Source organism: Rhinolophus hipposideros, assembly GCF_964194185.1.
Source record: "Rhinolophus hipposideros genome assembly, chromosome: 3".
Lineage (NCBI taxonomy): Eukaryota > Metazoa > Chordata > Mammalia > Chiroptera > Rhinolophidae > Rhinolophus > Rhinolophus hipposideros.
Genome location: NC_138049.1, coordinates 89,933,714 through 89,960,397, shown reverse-complemented (window position 1 = coordinate 89,960,397; position 26,684 = coordinate 89,933,714). Strand labels below are relative to the sequence as shown.

Here is a 26,684-nt window from a genome sequence, read left to right as displayed (position 1 = left end):
GACAAACGGTACAGAATGAGGTGTTCATACAGTATTTAAGTTACCAAATCTATTGGGCAAAATGACCAGAAAATATTAGAATGGTGCCGGTGGTGTACTGGTTTATTTGTTCTACAGTGACAGAGGTACAGTTTAAAAAAAAAAAAAAAAGTTGTGTAGTCATCAACACAGAGAGATCACCCTTAAAATCCCCAAATCCAGCTTCAAAATACCCTCCTGCAGAATAAACATGAACAGGAGTTTTTGTATTGAAAAATCTCAGTAATAGTCCCCCTTTTAAAATCCAAATAGAAACGGGGGGGGGGAGGCTGTTGGCCCCCTGGTTTCTCATTATGAATTTTAAAGACTTTAGTTAGTGGCTACAATGATTCATCCTTTTCAATATAGAGGTTTTTAAAATGTATATTTATATTAATCACACCGAACAACCATCTTTCCTTTAAATGCGTGTTTACAGTCTGTAGACTCTGCAGTGACCCAGGGGTGCTTATATAACTAAATGTGGGTGTCTGGGTGTAAATACGTGTTTATGATTTTTATAATATATATGTCTGTGGATTGCATCTAACTCCTGTCTGTGTAATGTTTTTCTCTCTGCTGAGGCTTACTTCTCCAGCCTATTGTTTGAGACAACAGATATAAGTTGCGATGGGAGAGGAGCGTCGGATTTGGTGTGTATCCCCCATTTCCAATTATAGATGGATCATTACAGACAGCGGAGTCCTGAGAAGCCAGACATCTGCTCCTCACATGAATGCACTCACCTCCTAGAGACCAGGCTGCCATCATGCTCTGGAAGCTCGTGGAGAATGTCAAGTACGAAGATATCTATGAGGTGAGCGACACCCCCAGATGCATCTTAGAGCTTTGCAGATAGAGAATTTGAACTTCTTGACACCCCAACTGATATATATTTTTAAGCTATTTACTCGTAGATTTCCGGTCGGTTTTCTCAGCTTTCTCTAACTTTTAGAAAAGCTGGCTTGGGGAGACTTCGCTATTCTGAAAAAGGACTTTAAGGTTGAAATCTGACTACTTTAACTTAGAAGATTTCTCTTTTTCTTTTATTTTCTTTCTCTCTTTCTCCCCACACCCCCCCCCCTCCCGTTAGACTCTGATGGGGAATGCAGAGCTACTGAATGGGAGCAAAGAAAACAGACTGCTATAAAGGCAGAGACTCCCCTCGTTTTGAGTGTGGGACAGAATTAGGTTTTCAAGCCTCATTCGTAACAGATTCGGGCTTTAAATTTTTTTTTTGTTTTCAGTAAAATTTCTGAAATCGGTAACAAACGGATCCAAGTAGAGGACGGTAAATTAGAAAGAAGGAGGTAGATAAATGGATAGATGGATGTCGACAGAGCATAAGCCAAAGAGCCGTAGCAGACAAGTTTTTTTTTAATTTTCTCTTTTCTTGCGGTTTGCTTTTTTGAGGGTCAGTGCGCCCAAACCTACCCTCCGACACCCCAACGTTTGGGCATCTTTAACGAAAGGTTCGGCCAGTGTTCACTGCGCACGGTTCTCTAGAGACGAGCTAGCGCAAGTCTCCCTCCGCTGGCGAAGTTGCCCGCAGCCCCGGCGCCCGCAGCCGGCGGAGCTGGGCCGCGCCCGCGATGCCCTCTTGAGCTCCGGCGCGGAGCGAAGCGGCGGCCGGGCGGGGCGAGGGGTGTGCGGCGGGGCAGCGAGGGACGGCCGGCAGCGGCCCGCGGATCCCAGCCCTCGAGCGGGATGGTCTCGGAGACCCGGACTTGGGTTCAAAGGGAAGAGGGGAAAGCGAAGACTCCGAGGAGACGTCGAGGGAGGGAAGAAAGAAAAGCTTGGGAAAAGTGGAAAGGAAAGGCGAAGGGGATTTAGGGAAGGGGAAAGTTGAAGTTGGAGACGGGGCAGTGGAGATTGGCAAAGAGGAAAAGTTGGAGAGAGGACAGAGGAAGGGAAACCAAGTCCCGAGCGGCAAGCGCGGGCAGTGCTCGGTGGGACGAAGCGCTCGCAGTGGGACGCACAGAGGCTCCCCAGCCAGTGGGGTAAACGCTACCCTGCCGCGCCGGAAAGACTCCGGAAAGCTCGGCCCCGAGCCGCCCTGCAGATACTAGGAACCAGCCGCTCACAGGAGCGGCTGCGAGCTCCAACCGAGGCCGCCAGCCCAGACCTACCGGGCGGAGGGGCTCGCCCGCTGCGTCCCGCAGGCAGCGCTCGCCCGCACCCAGTGCCCCCCAGCTCTGGCCAGCCCTGAATCCTAAGTTTTTTTTTTTGGGGGGGGGGTGTTGTGTGTGTGTGTGTGTGTGTGTGTGAGAGAGAGAGAGAGAGAGAGAGAGAGAGAGAGAGAGAGAGAGAGAGAGAGAGAGAGAGAGAATAGATTTGTCTTTCTGCAAATGACTGGGGTTTTCCTTTCCTCTTTGTGGTTGTGTATTGACTGTAACCGAGAGCCGCGACTCCGCCTTCTGGGGTTTGTTTCGATTCGGCTTCCTTTCTTTCTTTAACAAGCAGGATCATGGTAAAGTGGAAGGCGCTAGAACTACCTTAAAGAATGTGAGCGGCCGAAGTGGGCATGACACTGGAGGGGATGGGGCCAGGGTGTAAATAAGTCGGGGTATACACAGGGAGGGTTTCAGTGGGTTCTAAATAGTAAGCAGGCTACAACTCGTTCTTTGATTAAGAAAAGTAAAGTGGCTGAATGAGAATGGAGGGAGGGAGAGAAGGAAGAAGGGAGGCAGGAAGAGGAAGGGGTGGAGTGGAAGAGGGGGAGAGAATAAAGTGGGAGGGAGAGAGGAGAGAGACAGAGAGACAGAGACAGAATATTGCAAGTATTCCTAGGTGCCTAAATTTTCTGCTCAACAATATAGGAGAACCCACAGCCTGGTAGAAGAAGCCTATTTAAGTCGGGAGGAAGGTTGAACTTTAACAGAAATGGCAGTCAAGCCAGTTGAACGGGTTCCTGAAACATCCGAAAAGGTTTTCTGTTGCCCCTGGCTTTGCCTGGAAAGGATAAGTTTAGTGTACTTGAGGATTGATTGCATATATTTTAAATTGTGGTTAAAAAAAAATCACAGACTATGAGCATGAAAGAGGGGAAGGCTGCATAAGGGACGAAAAGCCCCCCATCTACCTATGTCTTTTAACAAATAATCATAATCTCCAATATTCAGTGAAGATCTGCAAACGTCACTGTAAACAACCAGGCACACCGGTTTACTTCTCTCCCCTCCAAGAAGTAAGGCAACGCCTTTTTATTTTGTTTTTAAATCTGCACACAAAGCACCTAAGGTGATTAATTCTTCCCATTAGGAAAGCCCCTCTCCAGGAACAAGGACACCTACTTTCTGTACCAGCCCCCCAGCGATGCTCTCCCTCACCACCTTGTCCAAGAGAGCAGAGGCTGCTTTACGCGTGTCCCCGGCTCAGTTAATTGAAGTTCTGCCTCTTTCCTGCTAAACTTTTTCCCCAGTCTGCCTTTGCCAGCCCCCTCGTCTGATTACATCTAGTAATTCTCCACTGAATGAACGTCATTTACAATAGTAGGGGAGCTCTGCGCTCGCTGCTGCTTCACGCTCCATTTGTCCTCCATTCTCCCTTTAAAGTACTCGTGTAATATTAATAGTCATGAATATCAATTATTATGAGGCGGTGTAGGCAAGCGGAGGGAGGAAGGGGCGCCGGAGCAGTCTGAGCCCAGCTTCGGGTGGAAGAGGACTGCATCTGGAGCCCCGAGGACCGGCAGAAGAAAAAAGGCCCAAAAGACAGCAACAGACCGAGGAACAGCTCTGTCTGTGTGTGACAGGCAGCACCAATCTTGTTTGGGGGTGGGGGGGGGTATTTTTTTGTTGTTGTTTTTTTGATGGCTTGTCCTGGAAACACCTCAAGCTCAGCTCCTGTGTCCAGCTCGTTTCTCTGCTGGACTCCTTGATTTTTTTTTTTTTTGAAATCATTGTTTGATTTTGAGCAGTAACCAGGCTTTTTTTTCCAGATGTTAGTCCACACCTATTCATCCATGGTGAGTTTGGATTCACGTTGTACCAGAATTGCATGCTCCCTCCTCTCACTGTCTCTCTGTCTCTCCGTCTGTGTGCGTGTCTCACTCTCTCTGTCTCTGTCTTCCTTTGAGCGCCTTTGGCTTGGTAATTTAGCACCATAATTGGACGAGGCTGCAGCTGCTTCTCTCTGCATTGTGTGTTCTCTGTCTGAGCTCCAAGAGTCAGCTCGGGAGGGGGGAGACCGAAAAGAAAAACTTTTTATTCGCCTTTGCAGTTTAGAAATTTAGGTGACTATTTCTCAAAAAAACCATGGTGATTTTCCCTAGCACTTCCACAGAGGAGAGGGAGAAACTTAAACACCCCTCTCACACATGCCTCCTTCTTCAACTTAGTGTACCACTCCAGATAGGACCAAAAATAAGTTGTTTGGGCTTTTTTTTTCCTCTCCCTTCCAACCCCAGGTCCTTCATTTTCACACCCTGGAGTAGAACAGCCTTAGATATAGAAAAGCAACCTTAGAAATAACTCCTGTGAACCACAACTCAATTTTACAGGGGCTCAGGATATGATTTCCAATGAGATCCATTTCAATCAAACACTATTTAAATTAATTCCTCTTGGGGAGGGAGTGGTGACTAGGAACTCAGATCAGGCAGACTCTTCAGAGCTCCTGGAATTATCAGGTTGTGTGGGGCGCTCCTGGGCAGCTGGCTGGGTTGCCAGTCAAGGCAGAAGTTGGTTTTCAACTGGAGGAGCAGAATAGCAAGTAGTATGAAGTTTTATTTGTTATGCTTTGGACCTCTGGAAGAGTTACACAAAAAAATAGTTTAAAATACCCAGGAGAGCAAAAATTATATGTAAGACTCCTTCCTGTATTTTTAATTAAAGAATTTAGAATCTCCCTCCACACGCAGTTATTTTACCTTCACTCCTTTTGCTGGCTTTGCACTCCCAACTGAAGGCATCTCAGATGTTGGTTAAGTGGGTGATTCCCCCCCCCCCCCAAAGCCTTGCGTGTGGAATTGCTGAATCCCCGTGCCCTCTGAGTCAACTTGGCAGTATAAGTTTCGGATTCTTGCTTCCCCTGTCCCGGGAAGAACATACGGAAGCCAGGCTTCTCCATTTGTCGTTTGTATTTTTTTCTTCTCTCTCTCTCTCTCTCTCTCTCTCTCTCTCTCTCTCTCTCTCTCTCTCTCTCTCTCTCTCGTTCTCTTTTGCTCTCGTTCTCTCTCGCTCTCCCTCTCTCTGCTCCCAGGACCGGCACGATGGCGTCCCGAGCCATAGCTCGCGGCTCTCCCAGCTGGGCTCGGTGTCCCAAGGACCTTACTCAAGCGCCCCGCCGCTGTCCCACACTCCGTCGTCAGACTTCCAGCCGCCCTACTTCCCGCCCCCCTACCAGCCGCTCCCCTACCACCAGAGCCAGGACCCCTACTCCCACGTCAACGACCCCTACTCCCTGAACCCACTGCACCAGCCCCAGCAGCACCCCTGGGGGCAACGTCAGCGGCAAGAAGTGGGTTCCGAAGCCGGCTCTCTCCTGCCCCAGCCCCGGGCCGCCTTGCCCCAGCTCTCGGGCCTCGACCCCCGGAGGGACTACCATTCGGTCCGACGGCCCGACGTGCTGCTGCATTCAGCACATCACGGCCTGGATGCAGGCATGGGTGACAGTCTCTCGCTGCACGGCCTGGGCCATCCCGGAATGGAAGACGTCCAGGTAACCACAAACAAACAAACGAAAAAGACAATACATAAATACATAACGAATGCTGGGGGCGAGCTGGGGGGGTGGGGCAGCTGTCTCCTTTGGGGGCGGTAGTTTCCATCCATCCGTAGGACAGGACCAGCGGGACACGACATGGTACTATATAACTGTTTATGCGTGTACGTGTATGGCTCTAAGTGGCGGTTTCTAGAGGTGCAATTATAAACGGTAGAACCACTAGAAATGAAATCGTGAAGGAGAAAAATGTAGTGTAGTTTGATAATTTAAGATCATCAGAATCAAGGCTAGCTGTGTTTGTCTTGCTTCAGCTACCCACGCCTTCCTATTCTCTTGCGCTTTGTGTGGGCAAGCTGGGTACCCTCCCCAATGCACTCCCCCCATGCACGTCCCTTAGTGGGCCTGGCAGGATGACAGGGCAGGTGAAGCCCCAGAAGCCTAAGGGCTGGGACTGCAGCCTAGAGGCACAGTGTCCTCTGTAAGTTCCAGAGGTTCCTGCTGGATTTGAAAAGACTTGGTTAAGCATGACAGTGCACATTGGAAGAAAAACACGCCGCTATGTTTGTCCAAGCCAGGTATTACTTTGAATGTCCCATAAGCTGCAGAGCCCTTTTCCAAGATAATTGAGTTCCAGACTCATCACCTGAGAAAAGGAATACGTGTGGGCAGATACCTAGCAAGCCATACGTCTATTTGGGAGTCCATGAGGACACATACCATTTTAGAGATTCTTTTCACCTTTTGGTCCATTAAATGACTGTGGAGCCATATTCTCTACATCCCTCTTCAGTCCTCCATTAATACTCTCTTCTCCCCAGTGCTACCATCCCAATGAAAGAGGCATCACGTGTTTATTTCTTAAAACAAAAGGCTCAAAACACTCCCCCTATCCACCCACTATCCCATCTGCAGCCTACACAATGGAGCCTGATTTGGTTGAGAATACTTGGTTAAACTAAACAATGAAACATCAAAGAAATGATTTCTAAAAACTGTCTGGGTGATTCTGAGCAGGTCTCCTTTTGCTCCTTAGTTTAAATAGTCTCCCGAAAAGATAAATATGGTTGAAAGGTATTTAATTGACACTTCAGTCTCATTGGCATAGTTGTATATATTATGCTTCATTTTAGACATAACCTCTGAAGCGAAGGAAAATGAAGTGGGAAAAGGAAGAAGGTGTACAATTCCTTCTTCTTTACCTTTTTGGAAAAAAATGTATTTTGAACAGTTAAAATGTGGTAACAGCATCAAATGGTGCCTTGCGTGGCCTATGATGGTTTATTGTTTTAAAGGAAATGCAGTTATTATTTCCAAAAATGACGGCATCACCTGATCTGTGGCTGGATTTACCCATAGTAATAAGAACGACAGTTTTGTTAATTTAACTGAGCTTGACTTTCCCTGTCTGGAGATATGGCTCATTTCAGAATATCATATGAAAAAGGAAATATTTAATAGTTGCTTTTTTTTTAATGCATTGAGATAATGTGTCTGGGGGAAAAGTTTTTAAATTAACCTTTCTGAGTACTGTTCAACATGCTAGATAATGAAAGTGGATCAGCTCATCACCATTGCTGTGGGCAATGCTAACACTGGCTGTGTTACCCCCACCCTGCAGGCCAAGTGGCTCAGGTGACTGAACCCAGGAAATCTCCCCAAAGAGGGACCCCAGCGCGCGTGTGTGTTTTAGATTTTGGTTTTGTTTTGTTTTTCAAAAATACAGAATTGTGAGGAGTTTTGAGTGTTTGGCCAAATGCAAAGGACAAGAGAAAAACAGGGCCAGGTCAGCGTGCATTTGGGAGAACACCCTTGTCAAGCGTCCTTGTTGTGGTTGGGAACACAGATGGCAGAGGTGGAGAGAAGGTGCAGGCCCAGGCCGGCCGTCATGTGTTCCCCACCTCACCCCATCTTTTTCCCCGTTCCTCCCCCGGAAGGAACCGGTAGTCTGGTGAGGTGGGGAGGCCCACGGGACTTTCTCTGGGCGACCCCCAGTGCAAAGGGTCATGGGGGATACACCCCATACCGGTCCCAGACAAGGATGAGCTCAGTTCTCGCCAAGATGACAGGCATCCTGAGGCCGAGGTATGCTTGACGTGACACAAGGCAGGTGACAAAGAAAGGGAAGGAGATGTACCTAGGACCAGACACCCCCCGAATCCAGAGGTTCCACTTCCGACTTCGTGATCTGTAGCACGGGGCCTAAAGTTACAGGAATAGGAGTTTCAACGTTTCCTGCAGTTATGGAATGGGCTGGATGCTCCAGGTCTTTAAAAGGGACCAGAAAATGCCTGGACCTGGACCTCAGTCACTTGTTGGAGCTCAAGGGCCTAGTGTGTGTTCCAGATCTTCTGTACCCCACCCCAGCCGTGGACCAGACAGAGCCCAAGGGTGCTGCCAGACCGGTGGACCTCACAACGAGGGGTAGTCACCTGGTCGAGGGTTGTGGGTAGCTATGTGACCCAGACACACACACACACACACACACACACACACACACGGCCACTGCCCCACCCGTGAGAGAAGAGGAGAGCTAATTAACCAAATGCTTCTAATATTTTTTAAATGAAACTATAAAACCCTGTCAATTTCTATTTCAATTTACTCACAGGAGCTATTAAACGAGCAAATCGCTGTTTGGGTTCTGGGTATGCTACATTTCACCCATTGTGTGTGTGTGGGGGGGGGTGGGCAGGGGGAGGGACAGTGTGTTAGAAACTCAAAAACCGCACGAGAAAAAAAGAGTGAGATGACACCTAGTTTGGAGTTGGCTTAGCTGCCAGGAACACCTCTTTTCTTCTTCCAGCCTTTGCTCTCTAACCTCTCATCACCTCTACCACCCATGAGTATAAACGTTTAAGGATGTTAACTCCAAAGCCCCGGCGCGCGCGTGTGCGTGCGCGCGCGTGTGCGCACACACACACACACACACACACACTCAAACACACCCCAGTGTCTTAAAGCAACCCCTGGTATCACTTTTAACTAAAGAAGTCTAGTAATTACGAGTCTGAGTTGTTTTTCTGCGCTTCCGCATGCAGTCCTAATTAAATCTTTACGATCCTCCCTGTGACGATTAAGCGCCAGCATGCTGCGTGAATATCCTGTACAAAAACCCAGCAGGCGGCCGTAATTAGATAGAAAATCAGACAAGAGCCTTCTCATTAACTACCACAACTACACCACGTCGCTGATGAGGCATCTATACATATTTACGCACAGACGTGAGGGTGAGGCGTGGGGGGCGCCCTGGTCCTCGCGGGTGAGGGCGCGGGGCGGCCCGCCCACAGACGCACGCGAGTATTTCTGTGCTGTGTGGACCCGTTGCCACTGTAGGTAGACACATGAGCACAGAAAGGCGTGAGCCCAGTGTGCGCGCGCGCGTGTGCGTGGTGGGTCTCCTGAGGAGTTTCGAATACGTGCAATGAAGTATTTTTTAAAAGAGTTTTGGGATTTCTGAAGATGTGCGTAGAATGTTGCAACCTGGTACATGGCTCTTATTTGAGAATCGCAATTTTCGTCACCTTTCTGAGAACAAAAGAGCGACTATTACACACGAAAAGAAACAAATTGACAGGCCCTCTCCGTGATTAGATCATTTCGTTTCTACTCTGTTGCTTGTTTGGGGTACAGAGTCTCTTCCTGGCGATGAACACACCCTGTCTGGGGACGCAGCCATGAGTGGGTGGTAAGGTGCTGTGGAAACACCACCTCTCGAGCCCTTTGCTTTTTACTTCTTGGTAAAGTGAGTGACAAAATTGGTCGAAACTTAGGTTTCTGTGGATCAAGGGAAACAGCTGTCTGTACGTTTTCGAAAGACCTAGCATTTATTTTCATTGGCGGGTAAGGGAAGGACTCCATGGCTTTTGGAGCCCCTGGGATGCACAGCCAGAACTCTGCTCGTGCGTCCTGACAGTTAGAAACTCATTCCCACAGCTAGTTCCTCAGAAGTGTTGCCAACACCCAGAGTGGAAACTCCTCAGAGATGAAACTGGGGCACAGGACATGAATGGTCTTTGCCATTACCTAGGTTCTGACTGGGAACTTCCGGGCCTGTGTGTGTCTGTGTGTCTGTAGTTACAGCCTTCCTAACAGGTGTGCTCCTTGCTGGGAAGCAGCAGCAGCAGCAGGGTTGGGAGGGGGAGCACATCGTGCAGGTTCCTCGCAGGGATTGTGGTACAGCAGGAAGTTCACAGCGCACTGGGATATGTACGGACTGCAGTGGCTGTGCGGGCCTGGCTTTGCAAACGTGTTCCTATGGGTTACGTGTGCATTCCATTCCAAATTGCGCAGACTTTAATTAAAATCCCATGATGTAAACTCGTATGTATTTGTACAATGACTCTGGGGTTAAGATGCACTGGGACAGACTAGAAAACTGAAATTGCTCTTACTAATATTGGTGAAAATCTTTCAGCTGTTGCCAAATTTTCACAATTCATAAAAGCAAATAATATAAAAGTTTATATGTCTATGTAATATCTGTGTTTAATATAATAACTAAACCAATCCTGCATCCCAGATGTCTTTCGGAGTTTCCTTTTTCCTCTTCTTCCATTGGAAGAATTTATAATTTGGGTAAATTTCATCTCTGTGTCGATTTGGAGGTAATAATGATAATAATAAAACCTCCCTTTGTGAATTAATATAAATGGAAATAACAGAAACTCCAGTTTGGAATGACATGATTTATGTGTGCGATTCTTTAATATCCAGTCAATTTGAATAGTGATGTTTTTATATTCACAGTCAGTTGAAGATGCCAATAACAGCGGCATGAATCTATTGGACCAGTCTGTCATAAAAAAAGGTATGGATTATTCCCCCGAAAAAAGTAAACAAAGTTTTCCTGTGCATTCATGTCCTTATGATGAGTTTTCACTTTGGGGGAATTCATTATTTTATAAGACACAAATGTTTGTTCACAATTATAGGACAGCGGCTGTCTGGGTGAAAGCACATGTATAGGGAAGAAGGAAAAGGGGGAAGGAAAAACTAGACAGAAACCCGGATGAGAGAGAGAGAGAGGGATAGAGACTATTGCCATTTTTCTCATGGTACATTTGGCAGCAATTCTGGGTGCAATCTTAAATAATTTAACTACTATCATGTACGGAATTAGCGGGGAAACACTGCTTTCAAAAATGTGCCATAATTATTTCATTGATAACTGGAGTTTGCTAACTAGACCCTATGTCATTGAGACAGTTCCTTCTTTCCTTGTTATTGTATTTGATTTTTTTGGTGGTAATTTTGTTCCCAGGTCTGTGTGTTTTATGAGTTGTTTCTTATTTCTTTTAATTGTGCCAAATGTGTTACTAAATATGCGCATCCTGAGAAGCTGAGACAGCCTATGCACATTACTAAATCTTCCTACACATGCGTTCATGATTTAGTGTGACTGTGGAATCACCCCATACTGTTAAAGGGCATGTGATATTAACAAATGTTTGCAGTCTCTTGTACAGCTGTAAGCAAAATAATTAACTAATTAAACTAATTAAATGTAATTACAATAACTCATTTCGGGCGTATTGCAGCTGCTTAATTTTTCCCCCTCTTCTCTGACAGTCACTGAGAGAATGCTTGGCGATTAGTGTGGCTGTCGAAAGGCCCAAATGCCACTCACATGCTACAAATTTAGGAGCTTGAATGTGTAAACAGTACAATCTGTAATTATCGCAAGAACTGGTGTTTGGAGATACAATTTTAACTACAGTAACCCTTTCTTATCGATGCTGGAGAAGACCTGTCCTCATATTCGGTGTCAACAATCCCTAGCTACAGTCATTTATGATTCATTAGAGCCACATAACATTCACAAAAACAATGAAAAGATGCCTTGGAAAGTAATCCAGATTCAAGTTGGTATAGTAGGAGGGTTGTGAAGTAAGGATTCCAAAACGGGTGAGGTATTCTCAATTTTCTTCTTTTACAAAGGCAGAAAAAGTGGCTTTGAGAGGTGGGATGGGGAAACTGTACTTGAAATGATGCCATTTGGCTTTGGGATGTAATATCCTGAAGAAGAATAGTAAGGTTTGGGGCAAAACTATTTAAGTGTTGCTTCAAACGTCTTTCCCTCTCTTTAGGTTTGTGGTCTTTAATCCTTTTGGTTTTTAATGCTAACTTTTGGGTCTACTGGAGTATCTTCCGTGCTTAAATTTTCAACTGTGCTGACAGCTCACTTGTACCATTTCCTTTTGTGTCTTCTATTTTGGTTGATTGCTGGTTGATGGGGGGTGAGGGACAAGAGGCACTTCTCCATTGACTTTTTGTTTGTTTGTTTGTTTTTTGTTTTAGTTCCTCTTCCCTTTTCATGGGAAGCTAGAGCTCCTTAGCTCAGGGTTTCATATCCTAGAAACAGTATTTGGGCTGGCAGTGGGGCATGCCCAACAGAGGACCAATCAGAAATGTTATTAATGGCCAGGCCAATAAAAATATTTGAAACTTAGCTTGCCTAACAAAACAGAGCTGAAAATATTCTTAGATGTGGGATACATTCATTTCAGGGCTTGTATAGGTTTATCAGCAGAATGGGAATATTTATCTATAAGGATATCTTATTTCTTCTCCAGGAATAGGAGAATCTTGACTAAAGTTGCAGGTTTCGTTTTGGAAACAGAGTACTTTTTATGCCCCAAAAGCTTTTTTTTTTTTTTTTTCTTTAATGAGCAGCTTAAAACATCTAAGTGGTACCACAGTCACTTTGTTTTAGGGGGTGTGTTATGAATGTGATGTGTTAGGTCAACTCCATTATTTAATATTTCAGGTATTTGTTTTATTACATGAAGGAAAGATCCTAATATCATCGTTTTATCTTTAGAGAGCCATAGGCAAAATAGGAATAAGTGGTTGATTTATTTTTCTAAATTGTTGTGAACCACTTAAAATATGGTTATGGATTCATTAGCTCCTTCCCTGTTCTCTGGTCTCCCATCTTTTTCCCTTATCCCACCTTTCTGAGGCATGTCTCCAAGAGATTAATTTCATAAAAGAGGTGAGAAAGTTTTCTGAACTAAATATTGTAAATTTCAACAACTGGCAGGGGACTCAGTTGCTTAATTTATTTTCTAATGGGCTTTTAAAGATATTTTTTAAAATTTAAAATTCTACCTCCTTAATAAAAGTGCCCCAACTGGCCCAAGTTTGGGAGTCTCTGACTCTGTGTTTATGAAGCTAGAAGATTTAAGCATAGAGGATCTCTCTCTCTCTCTCTTTCTCTCTCTCTCTCTCTCTCTCTCTCATTATGAAAAGACCCCCTTCTAAAATTTAACCAGTCCAATTTTTCATTCGTGTTGATATCACCCCATAGATTATAGGATAACTCTCTTGTTATGTTTGCTATCTGGGCTTAGCTGACATATCTGAAGTAATTTAGTTAAGAGGAAATGAGTTGTTCCCAGTAGAGAGAGCAAACGAGTGGAGTGAAGGTAGCCAGCGTGATAAATGGCTCTTTCATTTGAAGATCTCCAGAGCTCGTTTACGGCTAATTTTCTGTATTGGCCCCCTTTGAGCTATTAATGCAATCGGCAGGGACCGTGGCCCCTCTCCTCTTAGCTGCCCCATTAGAGCTCCCATTAAGCTGCGGAGTCTCAACTCCATGGCAGGAGTGGGGGGAGTAATGAAAGGTGCTTTTTAAACCCTCCTAATCTAAACTGGCAGAGGGTGGTTAATACGATTTGAAGGGGGCTGGTCAATGAGCAATCAATAAAGTAATAATGAGAAGGATTCGGTACATTAACAGTCTAAAAATCCAACGAGACATTAAAAAATCATTCTTAACTCTCAGTTCCATTAAGATTGGGAATCTGGGTTGGGGGAGGGGGCAAGGTGGTACCCAGCTAATATAAAGGATCACTGCCAACATCCTACAGCCAAACTTTAGAAAGGCTCACCTAGGCTTTAAGAAAAAGTTTTTGGTGCAATCAGAGGCCAATATGCAATTGGTTTGACACCTTAGGCAGCAGGAAAAAAATGCTGGGATTTCTTGGAAAGACTAGCGTGGCTGGAGTCCAAGGTTCAAATGTTGTGACTGTGGGGCGTTTTTATTGGTCTTAGGGATATCCTATTTGGTTAGTTTCAGTTCAACCACCGTTCTCTCTCACTTTTTTTTCCGTTAGTTCTGGCCCCTTCCCCACATAAACACTTTGATTGGTGTGGATTTTCTTTGGGGTGGAGGAGAATAAAGAATTTGCCAATTTCAATTACAATGGGTTCTGTTGGGAGTTTTCCTTCTGACTTAAGAAGTGAAAAGCTCTGAGAGTCTGTCGGAGCCTCTAAAACAGTATGAGTTTCCTCTCAAACAAAAAGGTTCGCCTTTCCAGAGCTGACTTGGATCCCAATAAGTATTTATTCAACTAGGAATCCTGACATACATTCCAGCCACCCAGGGAGTAATCAGAGTTCATAGAATTTCAAAGCTGGAAAGGTTAGACACTCTTTTTCAACACCCCCACCACCCCTACCTCCAGTATGGAAATTCAGACAGACAAAAGATAAATGACTTTTTCAAGGTCCCACACGTCAAGTGGTGGGACCAACTCAGTTTCCAGCCTCTTAGATTTTGACCCTAAAGGATGCCAACACTGGATGTTTGTAGGGTTTTTTTTAATGTTCCAGCTTTCTTTGTGGGAATACTTTTATTTTTCTTTCCAGGATTTCAGTACCCACATTCATGCACTTGTTATATATACATGTGGAATAAAATTTAGCCCTCAGATAGATTAGAAACAATGCAAGTATGAGGAAAAGGGTGCTCTACTGGTAAGAAGTAATTATTTCAAGCAATGATCAGCTTCCTGGAGGCTTCCCGGTATAGTTTACATATTTAAGTCCGAGTACCTTTCAGAGGGATTTACCCTTGAACCTATTTCTTCCTTTCTCCCCCACCAGGAGCTCAGATTCACAGAGGGACTGTTTCCAGTCAAACACAAAGATCTCAAAGCTACAATTTCACACTTAACTTTAAAGAATACAGATTAAGAGCTAGCCTATTGACACTTTGGCTCTATATTGTTCACTAATGAATCATAGTTTCTGTAATCAGTTTTCTTTTCTCTTTCTGAAACAAAACTCCAGTCACTGTACTGAAATATTGATCGGGGAGTTTAAACCTTTTATTCTTCTCTCTAAAATAATGCAAGGAAAAAGAGAGGTGGGAAGCAAGTATTGTGGGTGTTATATCCAGAGGTTGGCCATGCTATCCAACTGAGATCTGAAGGAAAAAAACCATCCAGTTTTAATATATGCACAGAAAATTGTAAACATGTAAAGAACTGAAAGCTTCACGCTGAGTTTTGCTATGCTCCATTTCCTTACCATTTCCTGCTGTCGCTTTAAACCTATCTTAGTCATCTCTGGCTTCCTTGAGCAGGAACAGTGTGCTCATAATTACTAACAAATCAACCGAGGCCCTGTTGCTCTCTGAGTTTATTGATAAACTGGAGGAAAGCAGAAGGGAAAAGACCGAAAAAATAAAATATGGGGTTAATCAGCTGAGCTAAGCAGGTGTGAGAATGGAGAAGGTAGATTATACCAATACTATGGACTTAAAGGAAAGTTGGGACAAGAAATGTGTAGGCTCTAGTCTAGGGGGCCGATGCTAAGATCAGAATGGAAGAGAGCTTTATAACCTGAGGATGAAAGACTAGAGGGTAGGAGTATGATACTTACATTTAGAAAAGAAAATATAATCTGAAGCATGCCTGTTCAAATAGTCTTCATCTATGGAGGAAAAAAAACACACAACAACACCCGCCCCCCCCCCACCCCACACACACCACAGCAGTGTGCTGACAGAAGCTGACTGGATTGGTGATATTTAGGTGATAATGTGTATGCAGAAAGGAAGGTACAGCCCGTGGGAGGGAGCAATATACATTCCCCAAAGGAAATAGCTCTTGTCAGGTAAATCAGGCAATTAACAATAGTGAAATTAGAGGGCAGGTTATAAAGTGTCTCTAAAGGCCTGGCTTTTTAAGAGATTTGGCCTCTGGGACTGAGAGAAGCAGGTAAAATTCCAGTCCTCAGGACATGCTCAGTTATCCAGCATGGGAAATAGGAACTGAACTTACTATTTACAGCTTAGTGGGTTTTTTTCTTTTAAAATATATTTCCTAAGTAGTATTTATATATATAAATGTTGTTGAGTATCAAAGATGAAATTTTTATACAATTTATTTCTATGGTTCCTGCCATGTTAAAATTACAAAGGGCCATTTATATTTTGGGGAAAAACTTTCCAAGGTCATCTAATGTCTATTCTATGATCATCAATTATTTGTTTATAGTGCTTGAATATGAATCTGAAATATGGAAATTAGGACTGCTGTGAGGAATAAGATAGTTGAAAACAGATGTGGATATTGTATAAGAATTAAATGATAGGTGTTCCCACTCCAATTACTGTCTATAGAGTGAATTTAACTTCATCTTTTACTCAAATTTAATTAATACCCACATTCTAACTTTTTATTGGTTCACTCTCCAATGGGAAGCAGCTTCACTGATGAGAATATGATGAGGAGAATGAGAAAGAAAGAAGCAGTCCCCTCTGTAACTCACCACCACCATGTCAGTGCAGAAGATCCACTCTGTTACCTAATATCATTCATCTCTGCCTGGAATAAGGTCTTGGACTCTGTGGACAGAGCCTGAAGTCCTAAAATGTCTACTAAGCAGTAGCAAAAGGGAATGCTTCAGTCTCCCTATCCACTCCCCTAGGAAAGCCCTTTTCTGCAAGGTGTTTGTAAAGGGCTGAATGCAATTCATAGTAAATAAAAGATGTGGGACCTAACTGGCTTTTAGGAGTCTCTGAAGAATCATGGAGCTCTGCATGCTAGAATCTGTGGTACAGAGAATAAGCTGTTACAAAAATACTCAGTGTTGGTTAGCCTGTCCTATACAAGGGAGATTATGCAACTTGTTTGACAATATAGGGTTCTATGCTCCAGATGGTAGAAAGAGCATATCTTTCTGCTACCAGGATTACAGGTGAGACAGAGTCCTTATTAATGTGGGGAAATGGAAGCCTCCTTCTTCATGCCAGATACACGTTTCAATAAATCCCCTGCACTGGTGTTCAACAAATACTGTTTGAAGATTTAGGGGCTTCATTTCCCAATGGAAGATGCTAAGGTGTAGGGAAAGTCAGGAGAAGTTGCCTGCCCAGTGCCTTTTAGAGCCTGCAGGAAAAAAAGGGGGGGGGGGCTTTAGCAGCGTAGACATCCAAGGAAGCAAGACTGCCAAGGAACTGGGAGGTTGACTATTCACTGTTACTCATTCCCATCCTTCTGGTTCTACTGAGACCTGCCTCTTCCTGAGGTGCAGATGACACTGAAACACAATTAAACAAAAATACAGGCTGGAGAGAAGGAGTGCGCCTTGGTAGCAGTGGCAACCAGCTGTCAGCTCTTATTAACTTCTGCATAAAACATACCTTGAGTGCGGTTTGTTATCAATTACTTGCCAAAATGAAACAACTGGGGCAAGGCAAGACCGCAGCTCATATGAATTAGAGTGATTGGTTGATTGATCAGGGCACCTGTTGTAAATCATAACTGCTGCAAACAATCACCAGCCGGTGCTTTACGTTAATTTGTAAACAAAATTCATGTCACTGAGAAATTGCTTTAACTGGAAAGGAGCATTTGGGTTCATTTCTAAGTGAATCCCTTATGATATAAGAAAGAATGGGATCCACTTTAGAGAAACGAGCAGCTCTTTTGGGTCCAACTCCCCAGCTTAATAGAATTACTTGGCTGTTTTTGAGTACAGCATCTGATGGGGCCCACACTCCTGATCCTCTCCAGTGATGACCATGATCTGAGTCCAAGAGGAGGGTGGAGTTCCCATAAAGACCATTGATGTTTCCATTTTATATCATCCATAGCGATAATCACCTACAGACTTCAGCACCAAATGTGATTATTATCTTCAGGAAACACATGAGGAAACTAAGATTCAGAGAGGTTCAATGAAATGTCTAAGGTTACACAGCCAGAATGTGATGGAATGGGAGTTGCAGGGTTTCATATATAACACAATCCAAATCTTGGTTGCATGTTTATTGATTCGTTGTAGTGAGCAGGCCTGTGGCCAGCGACATTCATATGTCTACACACATGGGGTAAATTTCCAGAGAAGTGATGCCTTTTCCATTTGTTTGTACACAGTGCTCTGAACGCACCGCAGCCCCACTGGAACAAACACTTCCTCCTCCAGCTTTCCACTTGGCGCCTGTCCTGTGGCCTGGCCCCTGCGCACGCACCGACACATTCTATCAGCCGGTCACCAGGATCGAAACCCGGTCACCTTTATGGCATATTTATTTTTTTCTCTCTAGTTCCGGTTCCTCCCAAATCTGTAACTTCTCTGATGATGAATAAAGATGGCTTCCTCGGAGGCATGTCCGTCAACACTGGCGAGGTGTTTTGCTCGGTCCCGGGCCGTTTGTCTCTGCTCAGTTCAACTTCAAAGTACAAAGTAACTGTGGGGGAAGTTCAGAGACGGCTTTCACCCCCTGAATGCCTCAACGCGTCTCTCCTCGGCGGCGTCCTCAGAAGGTAAACCGCTACCCCCACCCAAGCAGTATTTATGGGGTGGGGGAGGGGTTCGCGTGGAAACGAAAGGGAAGCTGACGCGGTTGCCTAGCAACCGGGCGGCTGGCCCGCAGAGCGTGCGGGGAGCCGGGGCCGCCACGTGCTCAGGCCCGCGTGCAAACACCGCCCCGTGGGACCCACGCGCAGCAGGCTGGCACCTCCTCTCGCACCGGTGCTTCGATCCTGGGAACCTTACCTTTTTCCTTCCCGGTGCCCAGCGTCCCGCTCCCTCCTACCCCCAGCACAGTTATAGGGTACTCAGTAGCTTGAGTGAGACCTGGAAGCTATCTATACACACTTGTCTAAAACAGAAGTTTCACCAAGTAACTCCCTTCGTACCTGACCTGTACTCCGATACCTGTTTTGTTTGAAAATGCAGTTGGCGGCTGAGTTGTTCACGACCCACTAATGCATTGATCCTCACAGATTGAAAAACTCTGTTCTAGACTGTGACCTCTTTTCTTCAAGTAACACCATCTCCAATAATAACAACGATACCACTTTAGAATTATTAATAGTTTTTCGGAGCCATTCAGACGCTCCCCAGAATTGGAGAAAGATAATCCACAGACTCCTTGTGAAAAATGGGGTACGGATGGCTTTTATCTTAAGATTTAAAGTCTCCCCCAAAGTCCCTGCCAATGCCTGAACCCTTTGGTAGTGTCCCTGATATGAAGGTGACATTGCATGAAATGAACTTTCCAAGTTAGCCTATTTAGGGGGTTGAAAAATCCCCTTCTTTCCTAAAAGTGTCTGTGTGAACAAGTACAGCAAGAGAGGTCAGAGTAACTGGGTTTTTTCTTGTATTTTTGCCCAGACCTTAGCACATACAGGGAGCACCTTGGGAGGGTGTAACCCAGGGACTTTTCTCCCTTTGAATCCTCTTAGCTCTACTTTGGTTCAGTTTTCAAGTGAGTTCTGTGAACCCCAGCCTGTGGACGTTTCAGCCACCCCCAGGCATTGAGCGTGTGTGAGTGTGTTTAAAACTTGCTATGAGATTTAGTGAGATAATCAATATAAAGTGCTTATCACATAACTAAACTCCCTAAAGTGTTAGTTTTACTGTAATTATGATTACCATCATCATTAGTTTCATGTTTCAGCCTTCCTTCCCCTTTAACCCAACTCCATATTACAAGGACTCTTGACCCCTTCCTTGCAAAGCCCACCTGTTTCAGCTAGTGCCTTCTCCTCTCTGAACCACGCAGTTCTTTCCTCTTTTCTGCAGGGTTGTGCTTGCCCAGTTTCTGCTCATCTAACTGGCTCCATGACAAGGAAAGAGCTTGTGTGTGTGTGTGTGTGTGTGTGTTTGTGTGTGTGTACACGCAACTTCTACCTTCCCTAGACAAACAACCTACACCCTAATTATTCCCATCTGGTATGATTTCTTTTCTCAGGAGATTAAAAAAAAAAGACTCTTTTTTTAATGCTCTGTATTGCAGAAATTAAGCAAACCTCAGCAAACTATCAGCAAATAACCAAAAGGAAGGGGGGGGGGCGGGAATGTGGTAACCTCAAGTTAAAACTTCTTCAAGCTCCACTGGGCTTTAGATTGCTAAGTCTAAACTTTGTTTCAGGAACACTCTGAGGTTAATCAGAATGTTAATTCTTGCAATTTCAGAGCCAAATCGAAAAATGGGGGGAGATCTTTGCGAGAAAGGCTAGAAAAAATCGGTTTGAATTTACCCGCGGGCAGGCGCAAAGCAGCAAATGTCACGTTACTCACCTCCCTGGTGGAAGGTAAGCAAGATGGTGTGGCCATTTCACGAAGTGGCTGAGCTTAACTATCGGCTGAAGGCTGACATTTTACACATTTCATGATTAACTGGAAATCATTGCAATTGTTGTGCCCTTATGAGTGGATGTCAAGCGACTGCCTGAGAGAAGTTCAAAGGTCTTTTTACTTAGAGGGAGCTAGCAATTGTGGAGAGGCCAGGGGACCTGTATGAGGGTCCCTATGCTGTGAAAAGTGCTCAGATCCAGCCTCCAAGTCAGTGCAAGGGTCACCTCTGCCAGCAGGTGTAGGACACAGGATCTTAAACACCCTCTGTATGAACTCTTGCAAGAGTAATTGTAAGCAGCAATCCATTCTGTATCCTTTCTCCTTCCCAGATTTTACCTCTGAATCAGTAGTAGAAAACACATTGTCTATTTATGAAACTATTATTACATTAAAAATCCCTAACGGTTATTTTAAAACTCATGTCCCTCCCAAGGCCCCATCTCCTGTTGTTTACATGGGACTTATTGTTACTGAACTGTAGCTTGGTAAGGTCAAGGATGCGTAAGAGAAAATGGGTTGGAGTGGGGGTGAGGAAACATGGAGGGGAGTCAGGTATAATCTTCAACGTAAGATTCATCAGTTGTGAATTACAGGGACATAATTACAACATGCACATTATAACTTGCTCATCATTTGGGGATGATATTTATGATATGTAATAAAGAGGGTCTTCTACAGTCTAGAAGAAGAGGATCTCAGTTGAATTTGTGGGATGGGGAAAGGATAAGAAATACAGCCAGATGGTCCTCATGGAGGAAGGTGTAGAATTTTCTCTAGATTCTAACAGGTAGCTTTTTTCTTCTGTTTTTCATGGGTGTGATATTATGACAGTCCTGTGGGGAGTTGGTTTTTGGAGGAGGGGACCTTAGAATATTTAAGCAGCAACCATAAAGTCATCACATTTAGAGGGATTGCACTTTTGCAGCTTTAATGCAAGTTACCTGGCCAAACTTACCCTCCAGGGGCAGCAGTCACCGAATATCCAGACCACACTTATTACTGGTTGACTCTTAGCCTGGGGCTTTTACTTTTTGCCCTTCAGGGAATTGCTAATATCACAATCCTCATTTTGAAAAGCAGGCAAGGTAATCTCAGCCCAAGACAGGGATTTGGGTGGAGAAGGGAGGAAACTGGAAAACTCACTGAAATTCCAATATTTGGTTGGCAGTTTTCCAGTTTTATGAATCGTTGTAAGCATCGTGTCTGAAATTTTTTGTTGTTACTATAATAATGCTGATCGAAAGTAAGACATGGTCCTTAAAAAATAATGTAGCTCTGAGATAATTCACCGTATTTCTTCTTCATGTTCAGGATCTTCCCTCAAACCCCTAAGGCTGTGCTTTAAAGGGTAATAATGCTTTATTCAAGAGAGGCTTCCACATACGCTGAGGACTTTCTCAGATGTCCAGCTCCTGTGTCATCTTTGTGCGGCAGAAAGTCCTTCGGTAGGATGATGACTGGAACCTCTGAAGAGGAGAAACCTGAAACCTAACTAGCTGGAAACTGACAAGGAGAATAAATATTTCCTTGCTGGATAGAAATATTCATTCCATGCATATTTTACACACATTCTTTAATATATGTGGACATATGCCCATATTGATTTATTTATATTTGTAAATATTAGTTATTAATAAGAGATTTTTCCTAATTAGAGGAAGATTACAAAAGATAACAGAAAAGACAGGAAAACTTTTAAATTTAAAGCGAGTACAGCAGATGCTACTAAGAAGAGGGGAATCTGGCTTGAATATCCAGCCTACTGTCTAGATGCATTTGTAAGGTGTCTCCAGAATATGTCGGCCCAGTTTTCCTTTAAGACAAAGCATGGAGTTCGGGGAGACCTGAAGCTATCCAGGGAATGTCTAGGAGGATTTGACTGGAAGAATGATCCGGGAGAGGCTGGAAAGAGCTGCGGGAGCAAAGTTTGTTTTGTCGATTTTAATTACAGCCTGAAAATCATTTTTACTTAGGGCATCTGTCTCACCTTTGCTTTTGCCTCTGAACAGCTGGCCTCTTCTGTAAATGACAAGAGTTGACCAGGGTGTATCTCCTGCTCTGGGATGATTAGGGACTCGGTGCTGATTATTAACCTCTGCTGCTGTCTTTTCAGGAGAAGCTGTTCACTTAGCTCGGGACTTTGGATACATCTGCGAAACAGAGTTTCCTGCCAAAGCTGTTTCTGAGTATTTGAACCGGCAGCACACGGACCCCAGTGACCTGCACTCCCGAAAGAATATGCTGCTGGCCACCAAGTGAGTGTCCCAAACCCTGGGTTTCATCCCTGATTCCTCCTACCCACCTGGCTTGGGAGGAGATGGTGCGGAGCAAAATGCAGATTTCTTCCGTGGCAGAAGTAGCATTTGCAACCTGTTCATTGCTGGCTAGAAAGCCTTCCCTGCTCTGCCAGCTGTCCCTCTTCTCCCCACCCGCCCCACCTACCCCCAGAATAGATTATAGGTTGTGGGTTTGTCTCTGTCTCTTCTCTATTTCGAACGTGGGGGGGCTGGGGTGGGGTGGAAAATGGCTTTATGAATTTGAATCCAGGCTTTTTACAGTTCTCTTCCCCAAACCTGGGGATGCCAGGCATATCTTTTCCAGGTGGCTGGCTCCTTGTTCCAGTTCTTCCCTGGATCCCTAAATGTCTGTTTCTGCCAGACTGTCACCTCTCCCTGTCATAGCCACACAGCCACGTGTGCTGCTTCGGGTGTCTGTATGTCACCCACGTGTGCCCATCTCTACCCGCAGCCCTAATTACTTTCTTTCCAACGTTGCTGTTTGGCATCGTCCACAGACGTAAAATTTACTACAACTCCAGAGGGGAAAATAGTAAATCTCTGGCTAAATTTAGGTCTAGAGCTCATTTGAACTTTTACAGTGGGTTTTCTATTTATTTGATTTACTCCTGTCTTTGGCTTCCGTGTCATATTGTTGGTGTTTTATGGCCGTCTCAGGCCTGCAGTGGGCGGCGCTGCGTGCGCCCGCTCGTTTCTCTCGCAGGCGCGGCCCAAACAGCGGCGCTCATTTATTTAGTGCTCGAGGACGCGGTTTGTTCCGTTGACAGCGTAATTTAAAGAAATATATGGAAGGCTGAAAAATCATTTGCTCAAATTTGTCCAGATGTTTTTGAGACGTGATTGGAATTTGATTGCCCCTTTCCGCAGGGTCAAAAAATATTAATGTCCCAGAACTTTAATTGCTTACAGACCTTGGTTTGGGCTTTGAAGATTTAAAATGTTTGACTTTTAAGCATTTGTTCTCTTTAGTTCAGAATTTCCTTTTTGGCACTTCGGTAATGAGTACAAACTTAAGGAAAGACTTTAACCATCTCTTCCAACAATCAAATCCTGGCACCTACCCTCTTTTTAGAAGGTTTTCTTAACAACTAACAATATAATAGATCTTTGTCAGTAAATTGCCCTCCTTCTCCTTGCCCTGGTGTCTGGTGGCAGGAGATCAGTTGGTGCTTTATAAAAGAATAAAGGTACTTTGGGGAAAAAAATAAAACCAAACTCTGTAAATTAGATAACAGGACTCCGCAAAGGACTCTGGCATTTCCCAAAGGAATGCTTGTAACTTCCCCCCTTGAAGCCTTGTGATTTCTCTTAGGCCAGCACTTCTTAACTTGGTTGTGAGTATCAGAATCATATGGGGAGCTTTACAGATATTTATTCCTGGACCTATCCTCAAGGAATTGGAATCAGTGAGGGTGGAGGCCAGGATGTGTGCATTTGAACCCCACAGATGATTCTGAGGAACCTTTGGCTTAAGAACTGCCTATTGAAGTCATAACTGTTACCTGTTTCTTCGTGGGTGTGAGGAGATATGTATGCATTTCGAATGGAGAAACCAGTAGAGTAGGTAGAGAGAGGATGCCTGTTTGTGTTCTCTACCCACCAGCCTTAAAAACAAAAACCTGTTAGCTGCTGCATGTGGGGGGAGGAGGTATTTACTATCTAGGTTAGCCATTACTCCTGGGAGTAATCCCCTGGGAAAGGATGCCCGAGGGTCACACACATTGGCCTCCAGATACCTGCCCTGTTTACCTGTTGGCCAGACCAGATGTCTACAAATGTCAGACCATCCCCAAATGGCCCGGGACTGGAATTTCATAGTTTTCATTTCTCACCACCCACCACAGACAGAGTAGAGGCAGGTTGAGTGGGTAAGTCTGCTAGTCTGAAAGTCTGGGATGGCCTCTGACTGCCTGCAGAGCCAAGCCATTGGCCCTTCCGGGCTAAAACCCTCCTGTCCACCTCTATATTAAAAATTTCTCAAATAAGCTCAATCCATAGTTAGGCCCACAGGATTCCTAAGGCTGGGAGATTTCTCTAAATTGTAGGTGCCTTGAGGAAATAATAATAATAAAAAAACCTTCAACAAATAAAAATCTACCCTCCCCAGTGTCTTAACCATCTACCTTAGATTTTATTTAAACAATGTAGGAATCCTTTTATATTGACAAAATCCTGTTGTACAAAGATTTTTCAGTCGCCTACAATGGAAAGAAAAAAATAAGGGGTGGGGTGGGGTGGAGAAAAACCTCCCTTCCGAAATACTGCAGGTAAACAGATTTTTGCCTTGAATGAAATCAGCATTCTCTTCTGTAATAAACAGTTGCTTGCCCTGGGCCATGCAAGGCTCCAGCAATCTGCTCCTGTACCAGGGACAGGCTTGTGGCCGAGGGGCCTAAATCTTTCAGGGCTTTTTGAGCTTGATCACCAAGAGGTTGGAGAGGCAGGAGGGAGGAGGGGAAAAGGGCTTTTAAAAGAACTGCCAGGTGAGAGCTAAACATTACTGAATATTCAAAAATCAAACGTTAAAGCCTAGTGGATTTCCCAAAGCAGATTTTAAGCGGTCAGAATGAAGGAGGAAAGACTGGAAGGGGGGGAAAAAGCCAGGCTTTGGGATGAAAGGGATGCATAACCTCCCCACCCCTGCTTTTTTTCCAGTCCCAGCTGCTCTAGAAGGGCGAGCGCTGAGAAAGGAAACAGAGCGGAATCGCTCACATTATCCTGGCTCTCCGGCTCTACGGCGACTGGGTGCCTCTGGGCTTGTGTGAGCGTCTTCTTTCTAATGCCAATGCCAATGCCACTAAGGATGATTTTATTGTTCCTCTCACACCCCTTTGCAGGCAACTCTGTAAAGAATTTACGGATCTGTTGGCCCAGGACAGGACGCCGATCGGGAACAGCCGGCCCAGCCCCATCCTGGAGCCCGGAATCCAGAGCTGCCTCACGCACTTCAGCCTCATCACGCACGGCTTCGGCGCCCCGGCCATTTGCGCCGCGCTCACGGCCCTGCAGAACTATCTCACCGAAGCGCTCAAAGGCATGGACAAGATGTTCTTGAACAACACCACCACTAACAGGCACACGTCTGGGGAAGGCCCAGGTAGTAAAACTGGCGACAAGGAGGAGAAACACAGGAAATGAAAAATTAAAACAAAAAAAAGTTTTAAATACAAAAGGAAAACAGAAAAAAAATAATTTTAGCTTTAAAATATTGGATTGGCTTTGGAAGAATTATATTAGGTAGAATACACATACAATCAAAATTAAAACAAAAAAAGCTAAGTAACTTAAAAACTGAGGCATACAACGGAGCAACAATATCGGTTCTCAGTGTCTATTTCAAGATACACTTGGAGACAACCGTCCGGATTTTCCACTTCGGTTCTTTCGAGCTTAGTAATACTGATAATAAAAGAAAACCATTGTTTTCCCCCCTCATTTGGAAAATAAAACATAAGACTAAACATGAAAAAACGCTAACTTATTGGAAGAAAATCGGAGAAACTGTTGCTGTCAGTGCTTTGACAGCTGGTTGACTGAGACGCACGAACTTCTTAATTTTTAATATTTTTTTAGGAAACTGCCTCGCAGTCCCCGCCCTTCCCCCTCAACTCATCTCTCTCCCAACCACCCTTTTCTACGTTGCCCTCCCTTCCTCCAGCTGTCACGGGAATCATCCGGGATGAACACGAGTGTGGTTAGCCCTTTTGCGTTGTGTTTCGATCCCCTCAGTCACCGCCCCCCCCCGCCCCGCCCAGTCCGGCCCTGCGTTTTAGACTCACCGGTGGCCAGCTCCCGGGCGGTTTGCGTACTTAGGGAGGGCGAGGGCGGGCGGGGCGGGAGGGCCGCGGAGGTGCGGGCGGTGGCTGCAACTTGCAGCTTTTGGCGTGGGCCGGCCGAGCAGAGGAAAATCCGGACCAATACGTTGATTCAGACTCATCATCAGTTCCTTTAAGAAATGTTACTAGTGCTCAGCCTTGCCAGCATCTGCATACAGAAAATCTTGCATTTGTTATAATTGTGTCATCTACCAATTTTAAGAATAGTAAAAAAAAAAATATGAATACGTTGATTAGTATGTAATTCCTTCGGAGGGGTATGTACCATTTCATTCTCTTCTGTTTTCCAAAGCTTTGCCCGCATGGTTTATGAGCTTCTTCAAAGAGGACTGGGGCTTCCTACACAATCTATAAGGTACAGAGAAAAAAAAAATCCGATCCCTTTTTAATCAAAGCCTGTGTGTCAGAATTCTGCAGGTGCACTTCTTTAAAGAAGCTCAAAGGGAATGGTTTAGAAAGTGGCCAATAAGAGACTGAAGCAGCTTTG

The 26,684-nt window shown here is 44.8% G+C and overlaps 1 protein-coding gene across 2 annotated transcripts; it reads left to right on the top strand.

Annotated features, from left to right (window-relative positions):
- Positions 1-489: 489 nt before the first annotated feature.
- TFAP2B (transcription factor AP-2 beta) lies at positions 490-26,405 on the top strand. Of its 2 annotated transcripts, XM_081039003.1 has the most exons (8): positions 649-835; positions 3,959-3,985; positions 5,221-5,679; positions 10,432-10,492; positions 18,026-18,245; positions 19,903-20,021; positions 22,178-22,319; positions 25,199-26,405. In XM_081039003.1, the coding sequence occupies exons 1-8, from the start codon at positions 755-757 to the stop codon at positions 25,497-25,499; spliced, it is 1,410 nt and encodes a 469-aa protein (XP_080895129.1). In that variant the 5' UTR covers positions 649-754; the 3' UTR covers positions 25,500-26,405. The 2 variants fall into 2 exon arrangements, with proteins under 2 accessions (XP_080895130.1, XP_080895129.1); XM_081039004.1 differs by lacking the exon at positions 3,959-3,985 and having other exon boundaries at positions 490-835.
- The last annotated feature ends 279 nt before the right edge of the window (positions 26,406-26,684 follow it).